Source organism: Podarcis muralis, chromosome 3 (assembly GCF_964188315.1).
Source record: "Podarcis muralis chromosome 3, rPodMur119.hap1.1, whole genome shotgun sequence".
Lineage (NCBI taxonomy): Eukaryota > Metazoa > Chordata > Lepidosauria > Squamata > Lacertidae > Podarcis > Podarcis muralis.
The window spans coordinates 1,010,654-1,025,285 of NC_135657.1; the positions used below are offsets into that span (position 1 = coordinate 1,010,654).

The window sequence follows — 14,632 nt, forward strand, 5'->3', positions numbered from 1 at the left end:
GAGCCCGGTTTTTGAACCAGAAAGGGCGGGGTATAAATAAAAAGTTATTATTATTATTATTATCTCTTCAATTCTTTGATTCTTTTAACTCATTCCGCTCCTTCACAATCTCCTTATCCTCCTTTAACACCAAACGCCTCCCTAGATGCTCTCCTGCTACAAAGTTGTGGCTACCAGCAACTGGTATTCAGAATCATGGCTGCCTTGACATTCGAGGTGGAACACAGTCCTCAGTCAGCAGCCATGGAGAGTCCTGTGCCCCCTAAGTATAGAGGAAGAGGGCACCTGCCCAGTTTCACCACCCACCTTGATTCCACCCCTTTGGGGATTTCTAGCTTGTTGGGCTCCATCCTGCCCCTTCCCTGTCCTTTGTGTCTCAAGAGATCACCATTTCCCTCTGGTTTACGGAAGAGTCACAGCTCGGTGCAAGAGCGCCTGCAGGCGGCCTCGGAGAGGGCCCTGCCAGCCAGTGAAGGCAATATTGAGGACGTGTAGGTGGGCCCAAGTCAGCTTTCCGTGTCCCCCCCATTTCACCAGTATCCCTTGTGACCTCTGTCTCTCTGGGCTCTCATTTAAAACCAAGCTCTCTACCTGGCCCCAGCCAGCCTTTCCCTGAAGGGTGATCTCGCTCTCTTCATCATGTGCTGATCTAGTGAGTTGTGATGTATTTTGGAGAGGTTTTATGAATTTTATTGATTCTATGCTGTGCTATACTTTCTTAGTGTTCTGTTTGTTATGGAAAAAAACCGAATAGCCAAAGTACGTTGAGAAGGATTGTGAGAAAGCTTGCACCGAGCAAGCCGGCCAAGACAGCAGCAGAGAAATGCTTTGTAAGCGTCGGAGGCCATTAGCTATGTCGTGTTGCTGGCATTGCAATGCTAATAAACTGGTTTTGACCTTTCAAGCCTTTTGTGGCTTGGGACCCTCATACTTACGGGACCGCCTCTCCTGGTCTGCCCCGCGGAGGACCCTAAGGTCCATGAATAATAATAGCTTGAAGGTCCCTGGCCCTAAGGATGTCAGATTATCCTCCACCAGGGCCAGGGCCTTCTCAGTGATGGCTCCCACCTGGTGGAACGCTCTGTCCCACGAGACCAGGGCCCTGCAGGATTTAACCTCCTTCTGCCGGGCCTGTAAGACAGAGCTATTCCGCCTGGCCTTTAATTTGAATTCAGCCAGATCTTTTATTTCCCTTCCCTTCCCTCACCCGCTCTGAGACCCCACAGCTAATTCTCCCCTGGTCTCCTCGCTGGCCCAAGTAGGACCAATTCAACCAGCTAGCCCTGGGGATTATCTAATGCTTATTAGATGGATTTCCCCTAAATTGATTTCTGAACTTTGAATTTTATTGTTATTTACATTTTATACTGTATTTTATGTTGTTTTTTGTTGCATCAATTAAGTGTTTTAAATTTGTTGTTAGCTGCCCTGAGCCCGGTTTTCTGAACCCGGAAGGGCGGGGTATAAATAAAAATTTATTTATTTATTAAACACCATTTAATTGATCTGACTCACGTCCAGATTGACTGACCGTCCGAGGCAACTGAACCGGGGTACCAATAATCATTTTGGTATTTTCTCTAACAACTGGTGGGATAGTTGTTTTTTCTTTGCAAAATACATAAATATCCGTTCTGTGCAAGGACCCTCCGATCCCATTTCTACATCTGGACCATGCCTGATCCACTTGATCACCGTCCCAACTCACACAGCACTGGCAGAACCTACCATGCCTTAGCAACAGGATGGACGCCACACGGAGCTGAAGATGGGACAACTAAGTTTCTTAACCATTTGGTTCCCAAAACCTCTCCCCCCCCCCCCCGAGACCACCTGAAAATTGCCGAGAGCCCTGGTGAGCCGTAGTTAATTTTTCTGCCTGTTGCACCCATTGCAATAATTATAATAATAATAATATTTGTACCCCGCCCATCTGGCTGGGCTTCCCCAGCCACTCTGGGCAGCTCCCAGTCGAGTGTTAAAAACAATACAGCATTAAATCTTAAAAACTTCCCTAAACAGGGCTGCCTTCAGATGTCTTTTAAAAATAGGATAGCTGCTTATTTCCTTCACATCTGAAGGGAGGGCGTTCCACAGGGCGGGTGCCACCACCGAGAAGGCCCTCTGTCTGGTTCCCTGTAACCTCACTTCTTGCAATGAGGGAGTATTTTGCAATGTGTTGTGCAAGGTGCTTTATGGTTTTTTATTGTATTTTTGCAGACAGAGCACAGACCACCCGGATGAAGCTCTTGGACCACTGCTTTGGGAGCCCCTCTTCTAAGAAACAAGTCAGGTGGAAAAGAGACCTTCTCTGTGATCTGCTGGAAAACCTGCATGGAACCCAAGCCAAGAATACAAAGAGGGGTGTGCACTGACACAAACGGCAAGTGTGTGTTGACTCTTAAAGTACCAGGGCAGCACAGCTGGTCTTCCCCTTGAAAGCCCCCCACCCCCCCATGCCCATGCTTCTATTCCACTAACACAGAGTGCTTGTAAAATGCTAGGGTTGCAATTCATCGAGAGACCCAAAGAGGAGTCCTTTTGAATTCCTGTAATCCAGTTTGTCAGGCCCCACCTCATTCAGCTGCTGTACTTTTTGCCTACAAGAACTTCTTGCGTCTTGGCGAACCCCTCCGCCTCCACGTTGGGTCAGCCGCTTTACCTCCAAGCCACAGAGGAAATGGGTGGGGTGGGGGGAGGTGGCCTTCCTGGTTCCTGTGTGCAGAAGCCCCCGCTCTGGGCTCCGAAGCAGGGTCAGCCTTGGCGGAGGCACCTGGCAGGGACTGGCTCCCCCCACCCACTGAAGCTGGGAGAAGCACTCTTGGATGAAAAGGATAAGGAATGGTCGTGAGATGCCTGGATTGAACCCTGGGAAAACTCAGCTGGCAGTGAGAGGAAGAACTGGACACCCCATGGGATTATCGGGAGGAATCTTGCAGCTACGACTGACAGGCGGAGAGCTGGAAGTCACTTTTATTCATCTCTTTGTTTTATTGTTATTGTTCTTATTCCTTTGCTCTTATCCATCACTTTCGTTTTTCTCTTTCTTCCTGTTATTTTATTACTTCCTTTTAATACTCTCAATGTATTTAGGTAAGAATTGCATACAGGTGAAGATGATGGAAAGCTGGAGAAGGACCCCGTATGAGAGGCAGGGAAGGGGAGATTTCCGGGGGGGGGGGGGCGAGACTGGGGGAAGAAAGGGTTGCCCCCAGGTGAGAGCTGGGAGGGCGAACCCTTCCCTGTATGGGATAAAAGTTAGGCTATATCAGTGAGAGGGGACCTTATGTTAGGATACAGTTCCGTTCCACCTTCAAAGGAACAGGCGTGACTGTTGTGTGTCACATGCCTGTTTATATTTCCAGCACAGTCTGCTGGGAACTTCCGTTGTATATTGCTTTTGCTGTATTGCGTTTTGCTTGGACATGAAGGGAAGCAGACATGTTTTTTGTTCCTGAACTATGCTGAATAAACGCCTGTAAATAATGCTTACGTATGTCTCTGTCCGCCACTTCCGTTGTGAGAAGTTATTCATTCTGTTGATAAGAGCATGCCAAGTCTCTAAAGGTCTCTGAGGCTTGTGTCGCTGATTGATGCTGTTCTGAGAATCGGAGTTCGCCTGGTTGCCGGCTGGTAGCCTGCCAAATGCCCCCATCTCCCCGGACGCATCCCAACAACCGTATAGTTTTCTAACTCCTTTTCTTCTTTCTCTTTCTCTTTTCAGTTTAAAAATTGTTTTGTTTGTTTCATTGTGTTGTGAAGAGCCTTAATAAAACCTGGGCTCTATAAGAAAGCCAAAACTGCCCCCAGCCACAAGAGTAACCATGAAAGGGATTAGCCCCACGCTGTGTGGACGGCCCCTTTGGGGTGGGGGGCGAGGCCTGCAGACTGGAGCACAGGCAGGACTCCATGGCACAGAGGCAGCAGACAAGTTCTCGAACCACACAACTTTTATTTTAAATAAAACGCAACACAGATGCAGGCATTGCACACCGGTGTCTGTGATCAAACAGGCAATGCAAAACGAGGAACAGGCCAAGGCAGAGTTTGTGTGGCAATCTTGTCAAAACAGCATGAACTAAAACCTTGGGGGGCCACAACTGAGGGGAGCGGGCAAAGCCCTGAGCCCCTCCCAATGGTGGGCGTCCCAAGGGCAAGAGGTGGAACTCAAACCAAAGAGATGTTTATGAGAAACAGATGGTTCTGGGGGTTGGGGGGAGAGCTCCTGTCCACCCTTCTCTTCCCAACTGCAAGGCTGCCATGTCCCCGGGTCACCCCCCCCCCCCATGAAGCTCCTGGCAGAGGAAGGGAGCCATCTATGAAGTTCTCCTGCCCTCAACCCACCTGATATGTCAGACAGAGCAGCTGGAAAAGCCACATTCTCAGCAGCCTCATTAAAGTAACCCCAATAAATAAATATTCCAAGTCCAAGCCCTCCCCTCCTCCCACCCACCCCACCCCCAAATTAGCAAGCCTCCAGTGCTGGGCTTGGCCCCCCCCGGCTCGCACACCCCCAAAACTCCCCCGAGCCGGGAGGGGGTGCCAGAGCTTGGCTCCGCACAAACACAACAGGCAAAGTGCAAGTGAAATCCAGTACGGAAAAATATACAAAGAATTTGTCTCTCAATATAATACAAGGGATGGGGAGCGCTCACACCCAAGACAACTGGAGAAAGAATAAAATTATTCAATAAATAAGGAAGATGGGGTGGGATGGGAGCGGGGCGGGGGGCCCAGAGCCCGGGGCACCGGACCCAGCATCCTGCCCCACCGCAGGCCTATTTACAGCGCTGGTCTCCTCTCTCTAGGGACGCTTGTTTACCAGGTAGTCGTGGGCTTCCCACGGGATCTGCGGAACGCACAGAAAGCACCGCGGGCCTCTTGGGTCGGTAGAAACCTGTTATAATGTGTGACTGTGCAGGAGGAGGCTGTACAATGCAAAACCGTAAATGTCCATGGCCTGTGAGGAGTGTGGGGCGGTCGGTCATGGTGGGGCAGCGAGCAAGCGCACAAGGGCGGGGGCCCAGCTAGTATTCGTCCTGGTCCTCTGGGTGCTGCTCGTCCAGCTCCTCGTCCTCTGGGGGGGCAAAGCCTTCCTGCAAGGACCGGGGAGAGAGAGTGAGACACAGGCGGGGCCAGGTGGGCTCCCCCCACCCGCCAGGCTCCCACCTCCCTCCTAGAGCAGCAGCGGCGGCGGCCAGGGCTGGGGCACGGGCAGCTGCCGCCCCCGGCTGGCACCCACCTCCGTGGCATACAGGATGCCGATGATGCCTGAGATGATGGGGCTGTTCTCGCTCTCGTGCTCCTGGCAGATCAGCTCAATGTCCCGCAGTTTGCTGAAGTAGAAGTCGCGCTCCTTCTCCAGCCCGTCCACCGTCAGCTTCAGGTCCACCAACTGCCCCGGGGAGAGAACGGGCAAGGTGAGCCAGGGCCGGCAAGGGGGAGCCAACCCCAGAAGCACCTCCTGCCACAGCCGAGAACAAGGCCAAGGGCAGGGCCTGCGCAGACCTTGCGGGGAGATGCCCTTTGCTCTGGGGAGGCAGCGAAGGGAAGAGAAAGGGCTGCTCTTCTTCCCCAGACACTCACACAGGTGGGTTTCAAAAAGTTCACACAATAATAATAATAATAATAATAATAATAATAATAATAATACCCCACCCATCTGGCTGGGTTTCCCCAGCCACTCTGGGCGGCTTATAGCATATCTAAAAACATAAAACATCAAGCGTCAAAAACCTCCCGATACAGGGCTGCCTTCAGATGTCTTCTCAAAGTTGTGCAATTCTTTATCTCCTTGACATCTGAAGGGAGGGCATTCCACAGGGAGGGCACCACTACTGAGAAGGCTCTCTGCCTTTTGTCCCACAGGGTCAGCCTCAGACAAGGGGGTGTCAACCCTGCTTGGCCAAAGTGAGTCCTAGATGGGCCCCCTTTGGCCTGACCCAGCAGCCTCTGCTTAGGTTCTTCTCTCCCCCCCCCCCAATTTTTATATCCTGCCCACCTGGGCTGGGTTGCTCAGCCACTCTGGGCAACTTCCAACACATAAAAATGCAATAAAATATCAAACATTGAAAAACTTCCCGATTCAGGGCTGCCTTCAGATGTCTTCTAAAAGTTTTATAGTTATTTATCTCGATATCTGATGGGAGGGCGTTCCACAGGGAGGGTGCCACTGCCAAGAAGACCCTCTGCCTGGTTCTTTCAGCCTCCCTCCCCACCTCTCTTTGGGCCAGTGAACCCTGAGGGATCCTGGCTCACTTGCCAGAGACATCTTTGCTCTCCCGGCATCTAAGGATGCGCCTCCCGCCAGAGCCAATTCTCCACACCTCCTGTCTCGAGACTCTCTCCCTGCCTTAAAGCAGCACTCTGGAGGCAGCTTGCTTTGGCTTCCCCCGGGCCCCAAGAGCCACGGGGCCAAACGGAGAGGGAGGCTGCATGGCCCCTTTCCCAGCTGCTGGAAGGAAGAGGCAGGCGCTGCCGAGACCACCTGGGTGAGTCCAGCTCAGGACAACAGCCAAGGGGCTGCTTCAGGGCATCACAGGCCTGACCCAGGTGGCTGCACGGTCCCTTGACCTGCTCTTTAGAGTGGGGTAACTGGTGAGCATTCATTGACCTGGTTTGGATTGACAGTAACAGGCCCCCCAATATCCAAGTCAGGAAAAGGAGCCTCTGCAAAGCTCAAACCCCTGCTGCCCCATCAAGGTAAATGTAAATGTAAAGGGACCCCTGACCATTAGGTCCAGTCGTGGCCGACTCTGGGGTTGTGGCGCTCATCTCGCTTTACTGGCCGAGGGAGCCGGCGTACAGCTTCTGGGTCATGTGGCCAGCATGACTAAGCCGCTGTTGGAGAACCAGAGCAGCGCATGGAAAAGCCGTTTACCTTCCCGCCGGAGCGGTACCTATTTATCTACTTGCACTTTGATGTGCTTTCGAACTGCTAGGTTGTCAGGAGCAGGGACAGAGCAACAGGAGCTCACCCCGTCGCGGGGATTCGAACCGCCAACCTTCTGATCGGCAAGCCCTAGGCTCAGTGGTTTAACCCACAGCGCCACCCGCATCCCCTTCCCTGCCCCATACCTGCTGGTTAAGCTCCAGGATTTGGGCATCTGCTTCGCTGCCCCCATTCCGGGCCAGGGGAGGGTTTTTCCGTACAATATTGCTGGGAGCGACGTTCAGCCGGGCCGGATTCTGCAAGTTCTTGGGGCCTGTGGGGGAGGTTCGCTGTGGGACTGTGCAAAGAAGCCAGAGAGAGAGAAAGAGAAATGGAAGTTACTCAGGAGTCTCCTGGCAATCAGCCCCGTCTGCTTCTGCCAGGGCGTGTGCCTGAGTGAGGCCTGCAAGAAGACCGTGTGCAGCTGGAGCCCCAGAGGTGGATTGGACAGGGGGAGAGAGGAGGGAGGAAGGGAGGAAGGGATGGAGGAAGGAAGGAAGGAAGGAAGGAAGGAAGGAAGGAAGGAAGGAAGGAAGGAAGGAAGGAGAGATGGCCACTTAGGGTGCAGAGTGTGGGTGGAGGGACTGGCTGAAATCCAGCTCCCATGGGTGCTCTGCACCACTGCAGAAAGTGACAGCTTGGCAGGGGGGCTGGTTCTGGGTCCCCCTTCCTCCTGCCTCCCTGGGAGCCAAGGACAAATAATTCTCTCCCCCCACCCCAGAGCAGAGAGGCTTTCCCTCCCGCCATGCCCACCATCACAGGGCAGCAGCGTCAAGCTACACACATGCAGGGAAGAGCCGTGCCCCCAGCCAGCCCCCCAGCGGGTGTTGCTGCCACCGCAGAGCAAAGCAAGCGAGCCCCGCTAGGGAGAGCCATGCAGGGCGGCCTTGGGGACTCCCCCCCCCTCTTTCTGGGCTCCTCTCTGGACTCATCACATCAATGCCGGAGCTCACCCCATTCACCTGGGGCCTGCGATTCACCTGGGGGGGGGCCCTTCTGTCCCCCTCAAGCGGAAACTCCAGCACGAAGGAAGCTGGTTGCTGCAACCAAGATCAGGCCAACCCTCTGCCACCCTCTGGGCTCCACAGCCTGCTCACCCAGAGCTTCTGTGTGTGTGTGTGTGTGTGTGTGTGTGTGTGTGTTCCATTTTGTGACTTAGGTATCCCCTTCCTGGCTCAGGGAGGGTGGCTGGGGAGCAGGGGGACTTCTTCTATCACCCCTCGTCAGGGTCCCTTCGTCCGGAAAAGGCCAGGGGGAGACCAGGCCCTGGACAGGGGGGCATCTCCACTAACAGGCCTTGAAAGGTGGAGAGGAAGCGGGCTCTGGGTGCTGCCACCCAGGTTCCAATCTGTAGGAGTGCAAATATCCAGAGTGTGGTGGTCAGGGGGGATTGCTATGAGGAATTATGAAAAATGAAGCAAGCCATTGTGTCCGCGATGAAAGCATTGCCTTGACTGGGTTTGAGTCATTGACAGTGGTTTCTAATCGAATCCCACAGGCCTCCGCATCTCTGCCATTTGCTTTCTCTCTGCCTGACAGGCACCTATAAGCATTCTAGGACACAGGCCAGTTGCCGGCTGCTGCATCAGGCATCCTGGGTCATAAAGCTAGAAGGTAGCTTTGATGTAGTTTGTTAATCGTTCACAAGGAGATAGTAAATACTACCTGTCCTTCCTTTCCTGTTTACTGCTGTTTAGGACCTCCAGAGTTTCCTAAAAGCATTCCTCTTTGCTTCCTCTATTATTTACTCTGAATTACATATGCATGCTCAAGTAGGAAATTTGTAGTTTTTGTAGTTTTAACTTTTAACTTTTGTAGCTCTTTGTAGTTTTAACTTTTAACTTTGTCCCCACATGGGGTTTTTGAAATGCTCAGAGGAAATCTGATTGGTTCTTACGAACACTGTGTAAAAAGTTCTTTTGTGAATAAAACGACCTGGGCCAGAGGGTGGACAGGAATTATTATTATACGCACTCCTCCCAGAGTCTTGCTGGTCAAGCCTCTGTGTTTATTTTATTAATCAGAGTCTAATCCTTCCTTTGCTTTGGGAACGCCACACCAATCCCCTCTAAAAAGCTGTGGGGTTCCCTGAGCAGCCTTGGGCACACAAACCTCTTCCAGCCTCCCGGGAAGCAGAGAAGGGAAACATGGGACAGGCGAGGACTGAGGAGCCCCCAGACCCAGCCAGCTCTGAGCCTACGAGGGCAGGGCATCGTGTGGCTTTGCAGCAGCCACCACCCTCAACCTGCCTCCTCTGGGAAATGGGCATGCGTGGCTCACTCCAAAGGGAGAACAGGAAGGGCTGTGCTGTGCAAGCTTCTGAGGAGGGGGAAGAGCAGCTCTGAGCAGGCCAGACCTGGGCGCCACAGCCCCCACCCCCAAAGGCAAAGGCGGCTCTGAACGTCTTCCGAGAAGAGCAGCCAGATTCCACAGAGATTCCTGTGTGAGACAGGTTGCAGCATGCAGAGCAGCCAGGCCCCATTCGCTTAAGCACAGCGGCAAGCTGAGAGGGGTCGTTTCCTCGGGAGGAAGCAGGCTGAGCCCTGCTGGCACGACCGACCCACAGGGCTACGCGGACCCCGGAGGCTAATGCAGTGTTAGGCTGCGCTAACAGAAGAGGAAAGCCCTGGTCCAGGAAGAAGCAAAGCTACTCTTCCGCCATGCTGCGTCCAGCACGTCTGCGGAAGGGGAGCCAGGACTGCTGAGGGGTCTGGAGACCCCCCTTATGAGAAATGGTTGCAACTCACTCTCTTTAATAAGTCAGTGCACACTGGTTATGTTCGTATCGTCGACTTTTACGAGCAGAAAACCCCTTTGCCAGAACAGTGCCTGCTGGCTACATTTCACAGGCCTGCTGGCAAGTTTCTCAATCACGCTCTTTTCTAAGGTCACCTGGAATCTGAGTTGGTTGGATCTGGAATGCCCAGAGGACCCTGTTTGCTCCCCCTCCGTTCAGACCCGCCTCTGGTTCAATCCTGGGCAGGGCTGGGGACGGGCTCCCTGCCTAGAATTCCTCCCAGCACAGACCAGCGGGTCTGACTCGGGATAAGGCGGCTTCCCGGGTCCCTAGGCTGCACAGCAGGATCCTGCCTCCCACGCCAAGGGAGGTGGGCTCTCCTTCCGCCCTCCCCCCGGTGCCCCAGGAGCTGCCAAGCTGGGTGCCGGGGTGCCACGGTCATGCTGGAGGCCGGATCCTGGGGTGCCCGCTGGCTCTAGCGACATTACCTGCAGTGCCAATGGGTTTCTTGAGTTTGTTGAAGATCTGATCACCTGGGTTTGGAGAAGGCGCCACCTCCTGGCCTTGCCTCGCCAGTAGCGGGTTATACTCCTTCCCATCGTAGTTGGCGTCAAAGAATTTCTTAAACCACTGAATGAACTCAAAGTTGTCCTGGAACTTCCCCTTCACCAACCTCTCCACTGAGATGATCTGCAACAAGTCCAGAAGAGAGGGAAGGAGATCAGTAAGAGATACCTGGTCACTCACAGAACCTCAGAGCCAAAAACGTTTGTAGTGATCAGGTGGGATTGCGATGAGGAATTATAAAAAATATGGAGCAAGCCACTTGTGTCAGCAATGAAAGCCTTGCGTTGACAGGGTGAGCCATTCTGATATGATTTCTGCTCAATCCACGCCTCTGCGTCTCTGTCCTATTTCTCTGCCTGACAGGCACATAGAAGCATTCTAAACACAGGCCAGTTGTTCACCAGGCATCCTGGGTCACAAAGATAGTAGGTAGCTTCTTTGATATACCCTTCCTTGGTTTTGTTAATCTTAGGACCAGGAAACAGTTTCACATGAAGGTGATAAAGATACCTGTCTTCCTTGCCATCCTTCCCCTCATGTTTACTGCTTGTTTATGACCTCCGGGGTTTTGCTGAATGCATTCCTTCTCTAGTCCTCTTTTATTTACTCTCAGATATGTCTGCATGCTCAAATTAGCTCTTTGTAGTTTTAACTTTTAACTTTGTCCCACATGGGGTTTGTTGAAATGCTCAGAGGAAATCTGATTGGTTCTTACAAACACTGTGTATAAAGTTCTTTTGTGAATAAAATGACCTGGGCCGAGGGGTGGACAGGAATTATTATTATACGCACTCCTCCCAGAGTCTTGCTGGCTAAGCCTCGTTAATCAGAGTCCAATCCTTCCTTTGCTTTGGGAACACTACAAACGTTGTTGGTCAAACCCATGGTCTTTATTCATACGGACAAAAATCCCACATGCAAGCCAAAGGTGCCCAGCCTCTGGGAAACGGAGCCAAGGCTGCCGACTGGAGCCCAAGGCTTCTCGTAGACCTCTGCCTCCAGCCCTGACACCCAGCTCCAGGGCCACGCCAGTGGGAGCCCAAGGCAAGCCCCCTCCCACGCCTCCTGCCTTCCAGAGACCCACCTTGTCCACACCCATTTTCTTGAAGGCAGCCTGTAGCACCTTGAAGTTGTGGATGAACTCGTGCTCCAGCTTGGCCTGGAACTTCACCTTCCTTAGGTGGATGCAGCCTGGAAACAGCATGTCCATGAACTGGCAATAGGCAGCCCCTGCCAAGGGAAAGGGCACAGAAATTGGCTTCTTCCACGCAGACTCACAGTCTCTGGACCCCAGCACAGCAGTCAAGGCCCCTGCTTGTCCCTACGCCCCAAACTACTGACGGTTCAAGGCTACCCGCACTGCCAGGGCTGCACCACCCCATTGCCGCCCCTTCTGCCCCCCCCCCCCGCTGCCCAGTACCTGAGCACAGCTGCTCGATCTTGGTGTAGTTGAGCTGCAGGGAGTCGTTGACCCATGCAAGCATGTCATGGCGACTCAGGTTCTCGCTCGTCACAGAAGTGGAATATACATTGACGGCCATGCCCCAACTGCAGGAAGAAGGGAGGGAGGTGTTATTCGCCAGGGAGCTTACGGAAGGAAAGCGGTTCCAAGCCCTGCCCCAAAGGCAAGGCCTCAGGTGCCCAGGACTGAGCCCAAGGCCTCAGAGCACCAAACACATGTTCCGCCATGAAGCCTCAGCCCCTGTTGCTCTATGGCAAGGGCAGCAAACCTGGTTGGCCTGACAGGCCAAATCTCCATCTCCGCCCCCTGCAGAAACCACATTTGAAAGGTGGCCAGGGCCCACCTCCATCTGTCACCTGATGTCAGGTGATTGCAGAGACGGGCGGGCAGTGGGTTGACCCATGAGAGGGAGGAGGGACCAAGGGGGACTGAAGTCCAGTCAGCCAGCCAGGTCTCTCCCTGCCCCACACCGGATGCCACAAGCGATGTCTGGTGTGGTTTGGGGAAAGTATTGGAGCTGTAACTTCCTGGCAGCAGATGACAGAACCATGAGACAGGTGTAAAATACTCCAGCAATAAGGGGAAGGCTTCGTGGGCCAAATCTGGCCCAGAGGCAGGAGGTCCCCCCCCCCCCCCCGCTTTGCAGAACAAATCACACTGGGGGTTTCGGACAAGCCTGACTAAAGCCCATCCCAAGGCGAAACGGACAGGGTTCACTTCCATTCCACTCAATCAGCCTCATCCTTGCACCAGAGAAAATGGGGTGGAGGAGCAGAAAAAGAAACTAATTCAGGAGCATCACCAAATAGTAGCTGCTGCACCCCCCAGCTCCCAGACAGGTGGGGTGGAGGGGCATTACCAGAGCTCCTCCCCCACCCCAGCAGGAGACTCCCTGGCCCCCACCTGCACGCAGCCCAGCCCCTCCCCTCTGGTTTGTCCAAGGGGCTCCACGGTGGCTGAGCCTGCACCCAGGCAAAGGCTTCCCCTGGCCAGGATAGAGTCAGACTTCAGCTTTCCCCAGCGGCATCTTTTCAAAGGGGCAGGGAGAAGATGCCCAAAACTTTGCAGCAATTGAGCACAAAGGCACAAAAGGAGGATGGGAGCCCACAAAGGCAGCAGCGTTGCCACTAAGTCCAGGGGCCCCAGAGCAAGCTGTGCGTGTCAGACTCGCCCTCGGCCCTCCCAGTGAGAGACAGTCCTCTCTGCCTTTTGCAAAGGAAGCTGCTTCTGCAGGGCAGCAAGTGGGAGACGCACTTGCAGGCCCCTGCCAGGCCCCGCTCCGCTGCCTGCAGGCATCCCCTGCGCCACCAGGGGGCATCACACTGGCCACTGCACATGGGGGGGGGACAGGCAAGGAGGAGAGGGATGGGCGCAAGTGAGGGGTCACTGGACAAAGCCCCCCTTTCACCTGGACAGGTGTCTGGGCCAGCGCCAGCACCAGCCCCACTGGCCACGCGGTTCAGGGAGGGCTGCCCTAGGAAGGGGGCTGGCAAACTCCCAGGCATGTCATAAAGCCCCACCTCCCGCCTCCTCAGCCAATCAGGAGGCAGGGCTGACACCATCTCTAGGCACACAGGGGATGATGAGAAAGTAGGCCTCCCCTCATGCCCTCTGGAACCCCAAAGCAGAGAGGGCACAGACAGAGCAGCCAGCCTCTGGTGCCAGGAAGGACAAAGGGCTGGAGCCCCACTCGGTCCCCCTCCAAGCCGGGAGGGCGCCTGGATGGGGTCAGCAAGCCAGGAACTCTGCCCCCAGGATCCCCCCAAGGAGGAAGACTGATCTGATGCAAGAGGTGGGGGCACTGCTCAGGACCACCTCCCTCTGCCAGGAGAGGGAACTGCGTTGCAGGAGAAGCACTGCCAGGCAGAAAGCTGGACCTCCTGCCTCAGAGCGCTGCTTGGCTTCAGGGCTGTTTCCCTGAGGGGAGCTGGCAGAGACAATAATAATGCCTATGGGGCAGCTGAATGGACTGGGGAGGACCTCAGAAGAGCCGGGTGGCTGCGGGATCACCCCAAAGGCTCACCCAGTCCAGCCTCCCCTTTCCCCCAAGGCACAAGGACAAAAGCCCCTCTCCCACCACAGCCTGTCCAGGGAAGCCCCAAAGAGACATAGCCCCAGAAGGCTCCAGGGCCAAAATCTGGTGGGTCTGACGCCAACCCTCCATGCCCCAAGGAAAGCCCCTCTGCTGCCTGAAGCTGTGAGGAGAGCAAATGGAAGCAGGGGTGCCAAAGGACGCCCCCCACTGCCCCCCCAAGAAGTCCCATTGGGCTGGAGAGAGGTGGCTTCTTCTGGGCAGAGGGGGCCCCGTGGGTCAGCCCAGCTTCTCCTCTGCCAGCCCAACTCCAATGCTTTGGCTCATGGAAGGGGCACCCCTGGGCGGGGCCTCACCCAGGACTGGCACCAACCTGGCCTTTAGCAAGCACCCTCTTCATCAGTTTGGTCAATAAGGCGAGGGAAGGGGCATGGCCCGCCTGAAGGTGGTGCTTGGCCAGAGGAATTCAGCAGGAAAGGCCTGCCTCACAACCTCCAACCCCCCCCCCCCTTTCCAGGGAGTTTCATTTAACAGCTGATAAGCCGCTTAAGGGCTGCTGGCTCCTCCCATCCTAATCCCGCCCCCGAATGAGCACCCAAGAAAGCAGGCTTGGCATGGCGGAAGAGAGGCTGGCTTGATTCCTGGGGCTGCATCCAGAGGCTCCTTTAATTCTGGGTCCTGATCCCCAAATTCCACCCCAGCGTCAGAGGCCGTTAACAGAGCGACAGGGCAGGCAGGTGCCCACTAGCTTGGGCTTGACCGGTTGAGACGCTGCGCACGTCACAAAGTTGGGTCACGTTCCAAGATGCATGACAGAGCCTGATTTCCCAGGGAAGCAGCGCTGCCTGGGCTCCCTTGCACCGTCCAACGCCTTCTCCAAGCTTTTTATGCTGCCCAGGTAAA

The 14,632-nt window shown here is 54.5% G+C and overlaps 1 protein-coding gene across 2 annotated transcripts in view; it reads right to left on the minus strand.

Moving 5' to 3' along the window:
• Window positions 1–3,932: 3,932 nt before the first annotated feature.
• Window positions 3,933–14,632, minus strand: part of MAPRE3 (microtubule associated protein RP/EB family member 3) — a 28,467-nt gene continuing 17,767 nt past the window's right edge. Inside the window, exons 2-7 of one of the 2 annotated variants that reach the window (XM_028725325.2) lie at window positions 11,656–11,783; window positions 11,320–11,465; window positions 10,202–10,358; window positions 7,078–7,229; window positions 5,243–5,395; window positions 3,933–5,096 (exon numbers count right to left, since the gene is read on the minus strand). In XM_028725325.2, the coding sequence (XP_028581158.1) occupies window positions 5,028–5,096; window positions 5,243–5,395; window positions 7,078–7,229; window positions 10,202–10,358; window positions 11,320–11,465; window positions 11,656–11,776 (798 nt within the window). In that variant the 5' untranslated portion in view covers window positions 11,777–11,783 and the 3' untranslated portion in view covers window positions 3,933–5,027. Of the gene's footprint in view, window positions 5,097–5,242; window positions 5,396–7,077; window positions 7,230–10,156; window positions 10,359–11,319; window positions 11,466–11,655; window positions 11,784–14,632 lie in introns of both variants that reach the window. The other variant, XM_028725324.2, reaches the window with a different exon arrangement.